This window comes from Astatotilapia calliptera, chromosome 11 (assembly GCF_900246225.1).
Source record: "Astatotilapia calliptera chromosome 11, fAstCal1.2, whole genome shotgun sequence".
In the NCBI taxonomy this organism is placed as follows: domain Eukaryota; kingdom Metazoa; phylum Chordata; class Actinopteri; order Cichliformes; family Cichlidae; genus Astatotilapia; species Astatotilapia calliptera.
Window position 1 is genome coordinate 32983372 of NC_039312.1, and position 18622 is coordinate 33001993.

Consider the following 18622-nt stretch of genomic DNA (forward strand, 5'->3'; position numbering starts at 1 on the left):
GTGAACCTTGTGGCTGTCAGTAGCTTTTATTAACTCAAGCTCTGTGGTATTATAAGTTGTTTGTGTGCAGCTATGCTTTCCAGCCATAGTGAATGCAGGATTTGTGCCAGCGTGCTTGCATGCTAGTGCACCGAGCACTTGAGCAATGGTGGGACTCTGTTGTATGTGTGTGTGGGTGTGTTTGTGAGATGCCTCATTTCCATCCAGTGCAGCGTGTAACAGTCATCCTTTGGTCCCTGTACTCTCAAGGCTTTAGCCTCCACAAAGCGCACTTTGTCACTGTTAATAGGCCGGGGCCTGCAGCTGGGGTGCAGTAAGCAGCGGCCCCTTCTTGTTGCTCTCACCCTGCCAGAGGGGATGATGCTCAACTGGACTGAGATCTGGGGAATTTGGACACCTTGAACTCTTTTTCATGTTCTCCAAACTACTTAAAAAATTTGGAGTATGGTAACTGAGGCCAGAAATGCCCTAAACTAATTCAAGATTGAGCCTAATACTATTTCATATTTGCTGGGAGATATTTTAGTATTCTTAGAGTATATGCATAGTGGGATAGACTTGTAAGGTGCTAGCTTTACCGTTTGTCAGAACTTCTGTTTCAGTCACAATAGTCTTTGCTGTGCACGTTTAACCTGTTTGAACAGTAGCATCAAACCTCACCAGGCTACACAGGTTTTATCACTCCTGTGTTTGGCAGTTAAACGTGTTCTTCTTTCAGGTGCATTACTTCAACTTTCAGAAGGTGTTAGTGCAATACATATTACCAGACACGGGTAAAAACAAGGCAAAAGATACATTTTTGGAGAAGGAAATGGTTAGATGTTGTTAGATACAATGCAGTCATGAGCATCGGTAGGCTCCAGCTGACCGTCCTGGCCTTCCTATCTTGCTGCCATTACTTCCAAAGGTAAATAATGCTGCTATCTGTCCACAAATTGTTAAAGAAAATCAGTCTAATTCAGACTAGGCTGCCCTCTTCCACTGCCACATGATCCAGTTGCAATGCTCACACTCCCATTGTGAGCCAGTGGGCAGTGGTCAGCAAGGCTGTGGCTCACACAAACATGTTCTTATTACATTTTTGCATTTGGTCACAGGCCTCTGCAGCATGACAATGCCGGGCATTCTTTAAATCAGTGTCTGGGTAGGTCTCAAGAGCGACGACAATACGCGATTGTTCTCAGCGTCTGCTCCAGTCCACAGAGATGTCACACTCGAGGACTCTGTAATATAAACTTTAACGGTGGGGGCCATCAGATGAACCAGTTATCCGGTGTGGTGCATTTATGCGAGTGGATTTCAGTGGATCAAAGTGATGACCAAAACAAAGCAGGTGGTCAGATTTAATGATGAGCACATCATCATTTCCTTCAGTGCCCTAAATTACAATTCACAATAGCTGTTAGCCACTTTCTGTCTTCAACCTTTTACTGGAATTTATTTTCTGAAAATAAAAATAAAAAATCTTGATGATGCATTGATGATGCTGCAAGAAGTGCATGATTTTATTTTATTTATTTGGGGGTGAAAGCTATGTCTTTTATCAGTTAATACTGTGCATTTAATTGGTTTTAAATTACAGGTTTTGCATGCAATCAGAGTAACACCAAGCAACCAGCAAATCTGATCATCACTTCATAAGTCATGTATAAATATTTTAACAATAAAGTCTCTGACACTTAATAATGCACAGGTGTATCACCAAACATCACTGTTGACTGATAGTAACCAAAATTGTATGGATAATCATAAAAAATATTCTTGTTTTTTATGGGGAGCCAGTGTGAGGAAGTCAAGGTTTTGGTCTTATCTTGGTGTCTGATTGTGTGCATGTCTTTGTGTCCCTGCAGTGTTTCCTGTGTGGCGTGGGATTGGGGCCAGTAGTGGCATTGGGTGGAGCCAGGGCTGGGCGCGCTGCTTGAAATGGGACCCGAACAGAACAGACCTAGCGGCAAGAATACCGGTGTTTGACTACCCCGTGTGGCTCGTCCTCTGCCGTGGGGGGCGAGCCAGGCTCAGGGAAGTTTGTCAAAGAGGGAGGGGTGCCATCAGGCTTCCCACAGACATGCTTAGCTTCAAACTTCCTCAGCTCTTTGACATCCACCAAGTCCCCAAGGTAAGAAAGTAACCTGGTGTACCCAGGTCCAGTCTGTTAGGACCGTATAACTGATGGGAAAAGGTGGTGGGTTGGTTCTATTCCTTAGATGAAGGTATTCTTAAACTCTTAAGGACTAAGAGGTGAATGTAAATACATATGAGACGAATAATCAGCCCTCCACTCAAGTTTAAAGCATTTGTGGCATTACACAGCATTTCAGAAGGTTAATTGCAGAGAAGCTGCAGTGCTTTATTATTATTATTATTATTATTATTATTATTATTACTATAGACATCAGTTATTTGTAGAAGTCTTCAGAGAAATGATTTTGTCAATAGTCGTGTCTATAAAGCCAAGCATCCGTTCTTCTGTTTATGTAATGCATGTTTATTTTTTCTTACTGTCTTATGTAACACCAGGAAACGCTCAGGTTTGTCTGTCAGGATATGACCCGGCCTGACGAATGACTCGAGCCTCAAACAATAGCGATGCCAAGAGATATTTTTATGCTGTGTAGTCTTTCAGTTTGTTCCATGTAAATGAGCCTATGATGCGCTACAGATGAGTTTGCAACCTGTTTTTTTTTTTTTCTTTATTTTTTTGCTGTTCTTGTAGGATGATAATTATTGTTTCATCAGGTTGCATCATTTAATCAATGCACAGGCACAGCAGAGAGTAATATGCTTTAAATAAAGTTGTTTTTTTCTGAAAGGAGGGGGAGAAAATTTATTAATTTGATCAAATAATCAGATTGGTTTGTTTTAGTTAGTTGTAACTAGTTTTAAAACTTTTGAAAGCTCCTAATTGCAATATTTTCACCACACATTTAAAAAAGGACCACAGTGTGCTACACAGAGTCTAAACTGTGTGGTAAATCCACAGACATTTAGGATTTTGTCTCACTTAACCTTAATAATAAATTGCATAATATTATTTTTATACCGCCGTGTTTGTATTTTTACTTCAAGGCTTTTATTTGCTTCCACGATCAGGATTTCATCATGTGATTACCTCCGAACCCTGACCCACTGCACCTTGCAGCCTTGCAGACATACAGCCAGTTTCACAGACGTGCATTAAGCCCAGTCATAGACATAAAGTAAAGAAATCTCAACTGAAAGAAGTTTAGTTTAAGATTAGGCTTAATCCATGTCTCAGAGACTGAGCCATAGTGTATTTGCACACAATGGTTCTGCCATATGAGTGTTAATCTTCACACTTCAGCAGAAAAAAAGTTTGGTAGCTGATTGTGGCTGTGAGCCTGTCAGCAGGAGCCAGAGCCCTGCAGTTCAAGCATCTGCTTTGGCTGCCGTCCTCCCTTCTGTAGTGACCTTATCTCATAAGTGACAAATAGTTTGCATGCAGCAGTTCTGCAGCATGGTTTCCAGCCATGAGTTCAGTGTGTAGACTAAAATTAGGCCCCTGGTTTTCTGTTATTGTAGTTTAAAAAGGTTTTTTTTCACATATAAAAACATTAAAAACTGTTGCTGGGATCAGCAACATATACTCCAGTTATATTGTTCTACTTTATTTTTTGAGTTGTGTACAGTCCGGTAATACCTGTAAAAACCGACAGCCTTTAATATAAAGTTCGCTGGGAGCCTGGTGTGATGAATAAAGTAGATCTCAAAAACCCAATCATAACATTTAACGTGTTACCATCGACCTGAACTTTCCCTTCAACTCACTGTAGTCTGTGCTGTACTGTAATCTGTGTGAACTGGCAGTGATATTGGAGCCCTCCTGCTAAATATTTACATAGTTGTCATCTTTGTTTGTCTTAACATCTTTTCCTCTTACAACATCCAGATGGATCCGGTCATGGATGTTTTACCATAAAGAAACAAGTTTTCACTACATACTGTAGTGAAAACAGTGGTGGAACTATATGCAGACACTTTAAGGGGCTAGATAAAAAAATAATTACCACTAGTAAAGTTCTGCTACATATTTTTAACTTTTTTTCTGTAGTTTTTGGTGCGAACTTGGCTTTTGTGGAAATGATCATTGTTTTTGAACGTTTCTTCCACAACAGATCGATGAAAATATAAAAATATCAGCATTTTAATGATGACTATCAAAAGGATCTAATAAGGTTTTATGTTTAGAGGAAAGTGAAAATGAACATTTATTTAATTTAAATACTCATATTGGCCTCAGAAACCCAGCATCATTAGGACTGTAGTGTAACTAAACGATACAGTGGTTCTGCAAACTCTCTGCTTACTGATGAAGTTTGATGATCAGCTTTTCCTTTTCGAGGATTGGCTGAATTTCACACCTGTCACCTGGATTGTCTGCTTGCTCCGCAGGTGTTCAGGGAGGACGGCATCATCTCTGGATACCGTCACCCAAGGAGCTCAGCACTGGACTGTATCCTCAGCAGCTTCCAAATGAACAACGAGACGATCAACATCTGGACCCACTTCCTCCCAACATGGTGAGTTTTGTTTGGTGTCCTTTCATTCACACCAGACTTGAACAAGTCTAGTTATATTCATGATCAAAGCAAGAGGTAAAGTGAACATTTGTCAGCGTTCCAGCTGTGTAAACACGACAGAGTTTCTAAGGATCACTGAAAGTCAGAGATTTAATCTTGAAAATTCTCATAGTGCTGGAGAGAAAAACAGACAGGTGGGGAAATGTGGAGGCTACATCTGGAAAATTCACTAAGTCTGAATCAAAATACACGTAAAGTCAGAGAGCTTTGAAGCTCACAGGATGTCAGAGAGAAGCAGTGACATTGCTAATTAAGAAACACAGTCACAGAGTACTTCTCTGTAGTAAATCTACAACCTGGAAACAGATGCATGTGCCAACATATTACACGGTAGCATCAGTTACATGTACCTGTATGGGGTCACATTTTTGTATATATACATTTTTAATTTGTTAATAAATTTTTGTAGGTACTTTCTGTGGCGTTTCTGCGTTCTCTGCTCTACCCTGAACTTCCTGACTGACAGCTACACCTGGCCGCTGCTGGTGTACATGATGCTCATCTGCGTTTACCCCTTCACGTCCAGTTGTGCACACACCTTCAGCACCATGTCCGCAGAGTCCCGCCACATCTGCTACTTCTTTGACTACGGAGCTCTCAGCCTCTACAGCTTAGGTAAAGAAACCCCCGGTGGTGGAGGCCTAAAAGCATTTTTGATGTTATTGTACATTACCAAGAAACAGGACGATCTTGAAATCATAAAGAGGAGTCGGTAGCTCTTTTCACACTCCTCTGAGATCACTCTTTATGACACTCTATTTTGATTGTTTCCCTGAACAGTCCCAAGGGGACACAGTGTGTCATTTTTAAGAAGCACGCCAGCACCGCAGAATCAGAGGGATGTGAAGTCTAACACTACAGTGTCATCACTCTGTGATATTGGCTTTGCTTCTTATACAGACATCAGTTCAGCTCTGTTACCTCCCCGTCTGCCTTTGTTAGATAAAAACAGATGGCCAAGGTAAAAAAAAACAACACTAGAGAAGACAACAAAAATGTATATATAAAATAAGTAACTACTTAGCAGATCTGTGTAAAAAGCAGAATGAAAATGTTAACTTTGAAGTAGTTGTGGATTATAAGAAGATTATTTTGTCCCAATTTTTTTTGTTTGTTTGTTTCTGGGAGACGTTCTGAGCTGTCGCATCCTTTTTACCCATCAGCTGTGAAAAGTTGATGGGGCATTGTCATCATCCTGCTTGGGTGGGAGGCGGGTGGTCAGTGTGGACACTCACCTTTGTGAACAGAAGAAGTTTGGTCAGAGGTCAAGTTTTCTGAAAATCTTGTGACTGTAATGACTCATCAAGGAAGTCACCTAGAATTGATACCAGATACTTGCTATAGCGAGCTATGGTCTTCATGAGTTATTTTTCAGCTTAGGGAGCAGCTACACGCAGCAAGAAATATCATGAGATTTCACTTTAGATTAATGTGTCACATGGTTTTGTGTCATCCTGTCTCAGTTTGAGTTGTCTGAGTTACAGTAAGCTAAAGCTACGTTACTTCTTGGGTCATGCCACCCGAGACAAAGTCTTCTTTCTGAGCAGAGAAGAAGCAGCAGGATGAGCATTTGGAGGTGAGCTCTATCCAGGCTGGTTGTAGGTAGTAAATCTTTGTGCACGGGGGGGGGGGGTTGAATGCAAAAGTCCTGATGCCACAGCGGTGTTTAATGTCTGGGGGTGTATTTTGTTTCTTTAGCGCGTGATAGCGTTACTAGGTAACCAAATATCAACGGAGGAAACAACGTAATGCTCAGAATTTCATCTCTTTATCTTTTCCATCTTTGAACTACGTGAAGGAAAGAGGTTTGTTTATAGACAGTCTCCTCAGTCTCTTCATCTCCTGGTAAATAAATAAATGGTTGTAGATGCCACCTTAAGAAAACAGTTTAAAATATAACACACAGAATAATTTAGATTTAACGGGTAAAGGCCGAGGTGTTTGAAACACTCCAAACCACAGTAAAGTCAAACAGTTTGAGGTGGTTCTGTTTTATGAAACACATTTAACAGGCTGATCAACCATCATGCATCTCATTAAGGATGACTGCTCCTTTATTAAGGTCTATCCATAATAGTGCATGCGTCCTATACTAAGAGATGAAACGTTGCTTTCTTTCTCCTCTAAACTGTTTGCATGGTAAGTTCCGTTCCACAGTAATATTCAAAGCATTTTTGCTTGTGTTAGCCTTTGAGATTATATGGAAATCAGACATGCCTCACACTCAAAGCACATGGAAACAATGTTACTCTCCTTTCTGCCACTGTCCTGAAAGATGGATTGGGTTTTATGGCTCCAGTATTTGCTTGATTTCATAACCAGCTCTCCTATGAATAGTATTTCCCTCCCGCATGCACCTGCTTTTACAAGGAACTTCCACAAAGAGGGAACTGAACATTCCTGTTTTTTAAGGAAGGTTTGCTTGTTGCGCAGCTGTTCATTTGCAAACTCTTTCCCCACCGCCTGCCTGCATATTTGAGGGTGAGCACATACTAGAGCAGATCAAAAAAATATAATATTGTATTCTTCATGCATTAGTTGTAAATATATCAGGCGTTTGAGAGTATAAATGAACATCATTTTCAGAAGTTTAACATTTTCATTGGTCTTCGGAAATTTTATATGAATCTAAGATAATGAGAAACGATCCATTTACATAAAAATTAAAACTCAAAAGCATCAAATATTTCACCTTATTTTTAATAAATATATAGTATATTCAAATTAACTTAAAAAAATAATTTATGAAAAACCGTTCGATACAGTGCTTTCGGTTCGGTACGCATATGTATCGACCAATACAACATTTGTAATTTATTTTATCAACTTTCCTTCTGACGATGCTGTCTGTGTTGAGCGCTCAGTGAATCTGCGTTCGACTACTCCGCCTAGGCTGCACTGTCGAGCGCAGATCCACTGAGCGCTCAACACAGACAGCATAGTCAGAAGGAAGAGCGCAGGGCAAGCTAGTGAGACAGAAGTTAAGCTCTCCTTGCAACATGGACCTCCCCCACTCTCATTCAGATCTGGCGTTTGGAATTATTTTGGTTTTCATGTGACGTATGACCCTGAAGGTAAGCGCGTCATGGACTAAAGTAAAACAGTATGGTGGATGTGCCATGCAATGCTCAATTACATGGGTGGGAACTAGTGTGTTAGCGCAGTTAGCTCGTTAACGTGTTGGCCGTCTAGCCCCATGCACGGGGCGATCGGCGGTAGCTCGTTAACGGAGATTTGCCGTGTTGTGGCGTTAAGGTCATTTCAACGAGATTAACCTGAAAGCACTAGTGGGAACACAACGAATATGACTGCACATTTACATCATCCTAGTGCAAAGACAAAAACAACAAGCATGCTACTAACTTTAGCCGAGTCATTTAGACAGCTGTTAGCACATGATTCTCCTTATGCTGCTGAGAATATAGCCCAGAAGAAGCGGATAGTATAGCTTTTATTTTGGAAAGAGGCATTTCTCTGTAATAAACTCTCTTTTCCAAAGATGAGTGATTCCTCAATCAGATACAGGGCTTGCAATATCGCTAGCCCGACGTCCTGGGGCTAGCGATTTTTTTTTCAGACGGGCCGTCGGGCTATTGTAGGAAGGAAAAATATATGTCAATGCTTTTGCATTCTTTCAGAAATGTAGCTGGGTAATTATGTCATTGGCATCGGTTAGCCACTGCCAATATGTGACATATTGAAATCGCGTTTGAATTTGCACTTGTTTTTTTGCTTTCACTTTGCAATCGCGCGAACTGTGTATGGAGAGCGACAGCACTGATCTGTGAGTGATGATAATTTGCGCACCAATTCCTCTGACTTTGTCTCATCAATCGTTAGCTTACTATGCAAACATGACAAGTGAAATCTCCCGCAGCTTAAACATGTGAGAGGTTGATCGCGCAGAGAATCGCTGAGCATTATGTGAGTGCGTGTGTAAAAGCAGCAGGATATATATTGTAGCGGATCAGGGCTGTTCGGGGTTCTGTTTGTACAGTTATGTTTTGTTTATGTTGCCATAGTGACGGGTGACGCCCTCTCGCTGCGACGGTGTGTCCTTCCGGGGTCAGAGGGCGCCCTGTGTGGTGTTGTTGTTGCTGTGCTGTTGCCGCGCTGAGCAGTTAGCTAGCGGCAGTGTTCTTCTGCAGATGTCAATAAACGGCTGTGCTCCCTGGCTAGCTCACGGGACGCAAGACCAAACGATACCTCCGTCTCCTCCTTGTCTGAGCTCGCCACATTGGTGTCAGAAGTGGGATGATGGTGGCACCCCATGTTCTGACCCGAGTGACTTTTACCCCGCCGGTCGTGACCGGCCGGTGCGCCAAAAGAAGGCACCTGGACATTTGCAGGACTTTGTGTGCGGTAATGGGGTCGTCGGGGACGACTGACCCCTTAGGTGGGGGCTATGTAGCGGGTCAGGGCTGTTCGGGGTTCTGTTTGTACAGTTATGTTTTGTTTATGTTGCCATAGTGACGGGTGACGCCCTCTCGCTGCGACGGTGTGTCCTTCCGGGGTCAGAGGGCGCCCTGTGTGGTGGTGGTGGTGTTGTTGTTGCTGTGCTGTTGCCGCGCTGAGCAGTTAGCTAGCGGCAGTGTTCTTCTGCAGATGTCAATAAACGGCTGTGCTCCCTGGCTAGCTCACGGGAAGCAAGACCAAACGATACCTCCGTCTCCTCCTTGTCTGAGCTCGCCACAATATTTTAGTTCTGCTGAGCCAAATAAGACAGGTCAGGGTGAAGAAGTGACAGCCAAAGAAAAACTTACCACAAAACGGAAAAGTTATGACAAATCAGACTATAAGGCAAAAAGAAAGTGCAGCTTTATGGTTTCATGGACAAAAGAATTTCTGTGGCTGCAATATGACGAGCGAAATAACCAGGGCTGCACATAAGTGGTCCGCAGGTGTGCATTCGCTGTCAAAATAAAAAACGGGCACAAGATAAGAAGTTGCAACGCGTGTTTGCATACATAAGATTTTCAGGAGGAGGACAGACAGTTGTTTAGAACTCTTACAGATGTTGAAGAAGCTCCTTTAAGCAATTACTGTGATGTTCCTCCAATTCCAAAGAAATGTCAGGAGTCCGAACCACAAAAGAAGCGCGTATTCTCGGAAAAGTAGTTGCAGGAGGTGAGCTGGCTTCATACAAATGATGAACGCACAGAGATGTGGTGCGGAATGTGCCGTGAAAATTTAATAAATGACAAATTAAAAAGGCATGAACATTTTTTTATATCGAAAAAATATCGAACCGTGACACCAAAGTATTGAACCGAACCGAACCGTGAATTTTGTGTATTGTTGCACCCCTAGTATATATGTGTATATATATATGTGTATATGTGTGTATATGAGATCTCTGTAACATATATAGAATCCCACCAGCCAAACCAGCAGTTAAACATTAACTGAGGCCCTCTTAGAAGTCCTGGTTTTTTGGGGGGGGGTTGGCCCATGGCTGGCTCACTAGTAATCTACCACAAAGCTTCTTAGGGCCAAGATTTACCCAGTTTAAAATGCTCAAAAGTCCATCTCAGGAATAAGATCAGCAGGCGGTGTCACTGCAGGACAAAAAGAACACAGCGCACACTCGGTGGTCGCAGGTAGAGCTTTGATTGTGGCGTTTCTCCAGAGAGAAACATCAGAGCTACTTATTTGGGTTACAAGTCCCACGTATATTATGCACTGTTTTTCTGCTTCATATAAGAGTCTTTGATTTTAGTTAACAGCCTCATTTAGTTTCAAAGATCTCTATGACATGCTTCCCTTTCTGCTTTGATCTTTTTTTTTTTTTTTAAGTAGAAGTCACCAGTGTAATATTAATTAATAAAAAAACTATTTGTAAAATGCTAATTTTCTTTCTTTGGTGACCCCCCCATTGTTTTTTTTTTTGTTTGTTTTTTTTTTTGTTTGTTTGTTTGTTTTTTAAGACACTGTAGCATAAAGTTGCTGCTTTCAATTTTTTTGTGTGCTTTGAATCTATTCTTGAATTTTGGGGGGGGGGGGGGGGGGAAACGTCACAGGTATTTTGAGGATTAATAACAACATATTTAAAATAAAAGTTTCACTGTCTCAGTTTCTGTAGCTGAAATTCTTTGTCTGACATTATTGTCCTGCAGTCAGAATGAAATATGTTTATTTATCAGCTGTTAGTTGTTCAGGCTTCTCTCGGGTCAGTTGATGTAATAAATATTTTTAATTTCCTGTTTTAAATCAGGATGTGCCATAAGCTACGGATACTACGTCATGCCAGAGTGTTGGGTAAACACTTGGCTTCATCAGCATTTTGTTCCCATTGCCATCGGAAACACGGTGTTCTGTACCAGCCTGTCCTGCTATTCCAGGTAAGAAGCTGATGTTTACATCCTCTCTGTCCTCAGGCTTGCTTAGAAAATTCAACTTTGAGCATCCTGCATCTTACAGTCGTGCACAAATCAAGGTAAATAAGCCTTGTGAGTTTAAAAACTTGGATGTCAGAGTTTGACTGAATGTAGCTCACTTCTGTGGAACAATAGATTTCCAAATAATTGTTTGCTCCTCCTGTAGCAGCCATTTTTTTTGTGTGTTGTTACCTTATGTGTGCTGCTGAGGGTCACTTTTAGTGTTTTTACAGCATGGTGTGTTTATGGGACTGTATTTAAGGTAGACACATGTACTTAGCGTCAGGTGTTGTTGGTCGGAAGGATCAAACCGTTTGTGTGATTTTATGTAAAATGACGTTGGATACTAAGTACTGTTGAACAACAAATACAAACGATGGAATCCAATAAAGTTGTTAAATGGACAAGATAAGTACAGCTGGAGTTATTGGACTGTGACTATGGCGAACACCACAGTGGCTTCAAGTGTAGGCTTGCCCTCGACACCTTCCTTGCACCAACAGTTTGCCTTAACTCCGTTTTTTTTCATGTGTAGTGTACTGGTATGTTTAAAGAAAGAGGTATTTCAGGAAATTCAGTGATCTATCCTGTGTACAGTAACAAAGCAAAATAGAAGTCGTCCATGCCTGCGGCCCAGCTAAGGAACCACCTGCAAAAGCCAAATATTTAGAATTCAGAATAGTTTATAGGACTTTTAAGGCTGGTACTCCTGTCAGCTCAACAGTGCGTGCTTGAAGGGAGAGCTCCCCCTTGGGCTTTCATCTTATGAGAAGAGTCTATAATGAGAATAGTTTAGTTTACTTAGGTTGTCTTCCTCTCATACTGACAAATACTGCATCTGCATGGAGTTTGCATTGGTTAAATACTACAAATATTTTAGTGAACCGTGTCCAAAACTCCTGAACTTTATCAGGACAAACTTCAGAAGGGTCACACTGAGCAAGTGACCCTCCCCCATTTTGCATCCTCAGCGCTTTGGTGTCTTTTAAGTCAAATGTAAACGGCCTGATCCTAATCTGCAACAGTATTTGATTTCTGTATTCTTTCAGTGTCGTGAACGCAGGGTGCACCAAAGCCAAGGAGTAATATGATTAGAGGGACTTACTCTTGCATAGCTGTAGGGCTTACATTAGCTTCTCGACAAGTTGGGCTGACACGCGCTACTTTGAAAGGCGAGGAGATGACAAAGTGAAATGATCGCTGCCCTCTGCTGGCCTCCGCAGGTTCCTGGAGTTGCAGTTCCCAAAGAGAAGTAAAGCCCTTCGGACCATAGCATTTGTCGTCCCATTTATTTTTGACACCGTCCCTCTGGTTTACAGGGTAAGTCACGTTAAAGGAGACCGAAAAGTGAAGTGATGGTGCTCACACTCTCTCAGCTCACAGACTTTCACTGTTTCTGACTTTCTACAGCATTTCTGTGTTCAGATGTTTTATAAAATCAACAAATATATAGTCTTCTTTTACTCATCAGCTCAACTCGTACTCGGTTATACCATAGCACCATACACAAAGGTGATGATTCCTTTTATTAATTAATGATCGATATGAAAGGCTGGTCCTGTTCGCTCTGCTGGTCTGTGCTTTCCTCCTGTTTCATTTTTAGGCCTGGCACCAGTGAAAAAAGAGAGGGGGGGGTTATATTGGAAGATTCTCATCTTTTTCATCTCGTGAAGGTTTTATTTTATTTCTTTGACACTACAAAGGAGCTGGAAATTGGAGGAAAACCACAGAGTGGGAGTTGCAGACTGTGTGATGTGTTTGTCGTTTCTGTATATATCTGGAGGCAGTAGATTCTTCTCTATATCAAGCTGCTGAGTAATTGAGTTCACAGAGTTTGCTCCGACATCTGAAAGGAAGAAAGTGGCGTATAATACACTTGCATAATTGCATTCTTCTCTTACTTAATTTGACCTTTAATTTCCACTCTGAACAAGTATCTTTTTCAAAAGCCACAGCTTGTGTTGGTCTGTTTGTTTGTGTCATTACATAAACGCTGATAAGTGCCACTCTTTAATAATGTAATCGGACTTTGGCTCACTATCCCAGAATCTGATTTCCTTTGTTTATCTAATACAAATGTTTGCCATCAGTTAATTCCCCTAATCACTACACTATTCCTCATTAGTTTGTGCATTATGCAAGTCACTTTTCTGTCTGGGTCAGTAATGCTCCGACAATCAGTGTTAATCTGTGTTTAATCCAATAATAGAATCGGTTTTTTCCCCCTGTGTTTAGATTCTTCTGTGCTGCGGTGGAAGCTGCAGTCCAACCGGCGCCTTGTCCAATCACTGTTACCACCTCCTCTTCGCCTTCCTCACTTGTTTTCTGTTTACCGCCCACCTCCCGGAGAGACTGGCCCCGGGGTGCTTCGACTACTTCGGTACGTCCTTTGGTGGCGCTCAGTACAGCTTGGAACACACTTTCGAAACTTAATGCCAGTTAAAAGACGAAGAAAAATAACCAAATGAGTCTCATTCAAATTCAAGTGCACGTACAAAAGCTTTTGAAGTTTTAGAAGCCTCTGTTTTCATTGAGTTCGCTCCAAGATATGAATACATGTAAGTTTATGAACAATAGTTTGGGAAAGGCCTTTGGGAGGGTCAGCGTTATTCTCTAAGCACCGTGTTCTTTAGTTTGGCCTCCGTGTGGGACTGCAACGCTTACATTTGCCTTCTATTGTCTTTGCTTGTTTTTGAATGTTTTCCCTGCTGGTTGCTGCACAATTGCCGCTAAATAATGGCTCGATATCAAACAGGCTTTGGAATGATGGTGTGTAAACCTGCGCAAACCTTTCTTTGCTCGGTGGATTGTTTTGTTTTCTCTGGTGAGGTTTCACACAAGTGTCATTGTTTCAAACGCCTCTGAAGGCGGACAAAAAGCTGCTGCATTTGTTAATCTTTGAAAAGAAGAGATTTTTAAAGATTTGTTTATTAGGAAATGGTGCTTAGATATTTCTGTGAAGGTTCTCAGTCATCCAGGTCATCGTAGTCAAAGGAGCTTGCAAAGAAAAGCGTCTGGACTTCTTTAAGTTGCTTGAAGACGTTTCACCTCTCATCCGAGAAGCTTCTTCAGTTCTAAGGTCAAATGGTGGAGAGTCCCAGATATAAACCTAGTGGGAGTGACCCCCCCCACAGAGGGCCAATGTTCACATTTTGGACAGAGAGGACAGATGGTTTGAAAGAGGAGTGAAAGAAGCCATCTATGTCCACTGTGAGCGACCATCTTTGAACAGAGGCGGGGTTTACGACACCAACTCTCTGCCATCTATAATCCAGTTTTGAGATCCCTTCCCAGACGCCTTAACGCCCACTCACATCCTGGGCCATCTGACCTCAGGCCCATGATAAGGTGGGGCCAGGTTTCACAATGAACACACCCGAAACTCTGGCTGATTGGGACCCACGCCCAGTTTCACACCTTGGCTCAGGCGATTAGAGGATCATCAGGGGGTCCTTTTGTCCCTCTGTGGGGGGTCACTCCCACTAGGTTTATATCTGGGACTCTCCACCATTTGACCTTAGAACTGAAGAAGCTTCTCGGATGAGAGGTGAAACGTCTTCAAGCAACTTAAAGAAGTCCAGACGCTTTTCTTTGCAAGCTCCTTTGAGTGCTTAGATATTAAAAAAGGGTCTTTCCCAACTTTTCGAATACAAAAAAAAGAAATTCCAGTTATTCCAGTCCATCATTCCTTTGTTGAAAGAAATATTTCCTGTAGAGCTCCATCAGCTGAGGGTGGTGCTGAATTTACTGGTTATACACTTTTTTTACTGGCAGTCTAAGAAGTTTTGTATCTCTCCTCAGCTTCATGGCACGGAAGTGTTTTAGGTACAAACTCTTAAATGTCTTAAATGATATATTCAGTGTTTTGTGTGTTAAGCGTCTCCAAAACATAAGCTCCTGATGATCCACACCATCTCCAACACTTGGAGCGTGCATCCCTTTAGGACTCAACGACGAGTGAAATAAAGTATCAAATATTTCAACAATGTTCACAGCAGAGTTATTTAAGGACTATTGAAAATTGCACATTGCCTCCCGGTCCTCAGAGGATAGCCTTATTCCTGCTTCTTCTTTTCTCTAATATGTGGAGTGTTATCATTCCCGGCTTAGGACAGTGTATCATACAGCTTTATGATGGCTTTGTTGACAGGACTGTAACCCTATGAATCACGAGATGGTTTAGTCAAAGGTTCAAACATCAAAGGAGCTTGCAAAGAAAAGTGTCTGGACTTCTTTAAGTTACTTGAAGACGTTTCACCTCTCATCTGAGAAGCTTCTTCAGTTCTAAGGTCAAATGGTGGAGAGTTTAAATCTGGGACTCTCCACCATTTGACCTTAGAACTGAAGAAGCTTCTCAAATGAGAGGTGAAACGTCTTCAAGTAACTTAAAGAATTCCAGACGCTTTTCTTTGCAAGCTCCTTTGAGTACAATGACCTGGATGACTGAGAACCTTCACAGACACAAAGCTTCAAACCACATCAAAAACCCAGTCTAAGCAAACGAGGATTACTTTAAACTGTGAATAATTCAAAGCTGCTCTGGATAGTAGCGACGCCATAGTTTTACTGTTGGACTCGCCCATTCAGTTCGGCGACTTGACTCGACTGTTTTTGTTTCATCTTTCCTTCCCAAAGGCCACAGCCACCAGCTCTTCCACGTCAGCGCTGTGGTGGGGTCCCACTTCCAGATGGAGGGTGTGATCGCAGACATGACATCGCGGAGGACGTGGCTCCTGAACCACGGAATGATGCCATCTTTTCTTGGGACCATCGGGGCACTCGCCATCAGCCTCGCCATCAACCTCGGAATAATCGGCATTTTCAGCGCCCCGCTGCTCTGGAAACCGTGCCGCAGCCCCAACCAGCCACACTCATCCACCTGCGGGTGCAAGGAGCAGTGAGGGCGGGGCGTTTTCCGCCTCATAAAAGCTGATTCGCTTTCCAAAGGAAAGGTTCAGTGGTTTGTCTGTCTCAGCAACTACAGTTGACAGTAGTGCTTGTTTAACACCTTTAGTTTCTCACTTTATATTCCATGTCCCGGCAGCGTTGCACGTCTGACGTGTTCGTGTGTTTACGCAGAAGCTGAGGACCCAGACACTGTTATCAAAGCCTTTTTCTGGTGTTAATGGAAGTGAGGCTGAAAACACATCTACCAATGATTGTTTGTTTTTATGCTTCTCATTGCTGACTTATATGAAAAAGGCTCTGGGTTGAAGGAAGCAAGCTGTGGTAACACGACACCTAAGTGCCTGTTTGCAGTGGATCACTACAAGCTTCAAACTGGAAACAATGTCACAATTTGCAGGGATTCTTTTTTTTAATTAACAGCGTCAGAAACTCTGTTTCTGTTATTCAGTGATTATTGAAATATTCTCTGTAACTGGACACATTGGTCAGTGAAGTTGTCCTGTGCGTTAAAGCAGCATGGACAACACATGTTCACCTCTTCATAAGGTGATGCAGACTGGATTGCCGGCTCTTATATATCTACCTATTGATTCCACTCTGACTGGCATTGATTTGCAGACCAGTGTGGTTCTCTTTCTGATTGCCTGCCTTTATTATGAACCCTACAATCTGCCACAGGTTACAGTGCTGCGGTGATTAAAAGACAGGTACCATTTTTATAACCATTTGGTGTTCCCATGGCAACACTATAGTGGCCTCATGCCCCCTGAAGGTCTTCAACAATTTTATGTTCTGAGCAAATGGCACCATTTTTACCTTTCCATCACGTCTCATAAGATCCACTCTGAACTATCAGGTAAAGCGGGGAAAAGCACTTAAAATTACAAGCAAAAAATAAATACATAAATAAAACCAGTTTGTAAAATTTCCAGCATGTGTGGTTTATAATAACTACTGGTTGAATTAAGAGGAATGGAGGGAGGAGAGATGTATAGTTAGCTAGCCATAGCCTGGGATGATATTAATGTGGGAGCTTTGTGTTGTTGCAGTATCTGGTGGACTTTGCAAACTATTAACCTTTCCTATACTTTAGGTATCTTGTGACCATTTACCACTCTTCTATTTATAGAATATTTATTGCTTGTTGTAGCTGCATTAACGGAAAGGAAGACAGTTTATTTTTTGTTTTGTTTTTGTATCAGATAGGTGAGCTAACAATAACACTGAAAAGAAGGCCCATCTTATCAAGTAGTTTTGACCATTATTGGGACTCTAAACTGCACTTTGCAGGACCATCTAGATTGGTTTTGTGTGAGCTTCGCAGTTTTGGAGATATCTGCTGAAAAGTTCTCTGCCTTGTCTTGATAAACTGACTTCATATTTGCCTCGTTGTGCTCAGAAATAACTCAGCTGTAATTGTCTCTTTCTAGAAATCACGCCCCTGCAAAACGTTTCACACAGGAACTATTTTCTTTCTGCTATTTTCTACATCTGGTGCTCGTTAACAGAGCTCAGCTGAGGGGTGAAGAGGTCGGTGTTTATACAGTATCACAAATGCACGCTTCCCATCATGGGTGTAGCTTGTAGCTGAAAGAAAGTAGTTCTTACTGTCCTGTAAAACTGGCCACGGCCGTTATTACTGACTAAAACGAGAAAAAAAGAACATTTATTTAATGTCATTTAAGCAATATTTAGTGATTGCAAAACTAAAAAGTCTCTCATTTTAGTCTTTAACAGTGAAATTTGTCACAGGTGTTTCAGTCTTTGGTGTTGACGTGTGTGAGTCAACAAAACTAACAAAAACCAAACTGAAAGCAGATCATCTCTGAAATCTAACTGAAACTGAAATGAAGTGAATTTAAAACTACAATTTCTCTATTTATTTGATTATGATTTGTAGAAAGAGACAGTGCTGCTCAGTTTTCAAAGTATATTTTTTGTGTAATTCAAGCACAAAGCGGCGAATGCCAGTTGGTTCCAGCAGATTTAAGAGAAGCTAATATCTCCAAAACTGGGCCTGACAAATGCAAATAAATTGTATTGCGGCCCCCTTTTTTTTTTCTCTTTTGTTCCCAAATAATTTTCAGCCTTTTTTTGACAAAAGGGGGGGAAAAAGAAATGAGCTGCAGCTGTTGTTATTGTTGTTGTTTGTTTTTTTTAAAAAGGCTATTTTGGATATTTCTCACTTGTGTAAAGAGAAATTTACTCCCAATAATGCACAAAAAAACTTGATAAGATCCATTAATCCAACAAGTCATTAATCAACATATAAGGTCGCATAATACTGTTATATAATACAGGATTGAAGCTGGGTCTTACGTTACTAAACCTCTCAGTTGTAGCACTGATGCTCGTCGTGCTTGTACTGTATTAAACCCATTGTTGAGCATTTTTATGGGACAGATTTACATCATCATTACTTCATCATCGCCGTTTACACACGCATCTTTTAACACTCGTGGTGGAGAAGTTGATCAGAGGGCAAATGTATGTGATATTATAGGACTGAGGTGTGTTACAGGTCCATGTCGGACGCTGAAGTAGAAATGTCGGCGGCGAGTGTGTAGAATCACAAAGCGCACACACACATTTATATTAGAGCACTTGTTTTTAAGATGTGTTCGAGGTCAGTGTGCAGAGTATAAAGTCACATCTTCCTTTCCATGGCAGACACTGCCATCGGTGTTCCTTTGTTTTATCTCCTCCCCTGCCAGGCGTGGATCAATTTTATTTTCTCTA

At 41.6% G+C, this 18622-nt stretch overlaps 1 protein-coding gene across 2 annotated transcripts in view; it reads left to right on the forward strand.

Moving 5' to 3' along the window:
• paqr6 (progestin and adipoQ receptor family member VI) overlaps nucleotides 1-17954 on the forward strand; it is a 30667-nt gene extending 12713 nt beyond the window's left edge. For both annotated transcript variants that reach the window (XM_026185747.1, XM_026185748.1), the window contains exons 2-8: nucleotides 1851-2116; nucleotides 4411-4538; nucleotides 5008-5213; nucleotides 10813-10939; nucleotides 12199-12295; nucleotides 13211-13355; nucleotides 15611-17954. In XM_026185747.1, coding sequence (XP_026041532.1) covers nucleotides 1851-2116; nucleotides 4411-4538; nucleotides 5008-5213; nucleotides 10813-10939; nucleotides 12199-12295; nucleotides 13211-13355; nucleotides 15611-15876 — 1235 coding nt within the window. In that variant the 3' untranslated portion in view covers nucleotides 15877-17954. The remainder of the gene's footprint in view (nucleotides 1-1850; nucleotides 2117-4410; nucleotides 4539-5007; nucleotides 5214-10812; nucleotides 10940-12198; nucleotides 12296-13210; nucleotides 13356-15610) is intronic.
• Nucleotides 17955-18622: the final 668 nt, after the last annotated feature.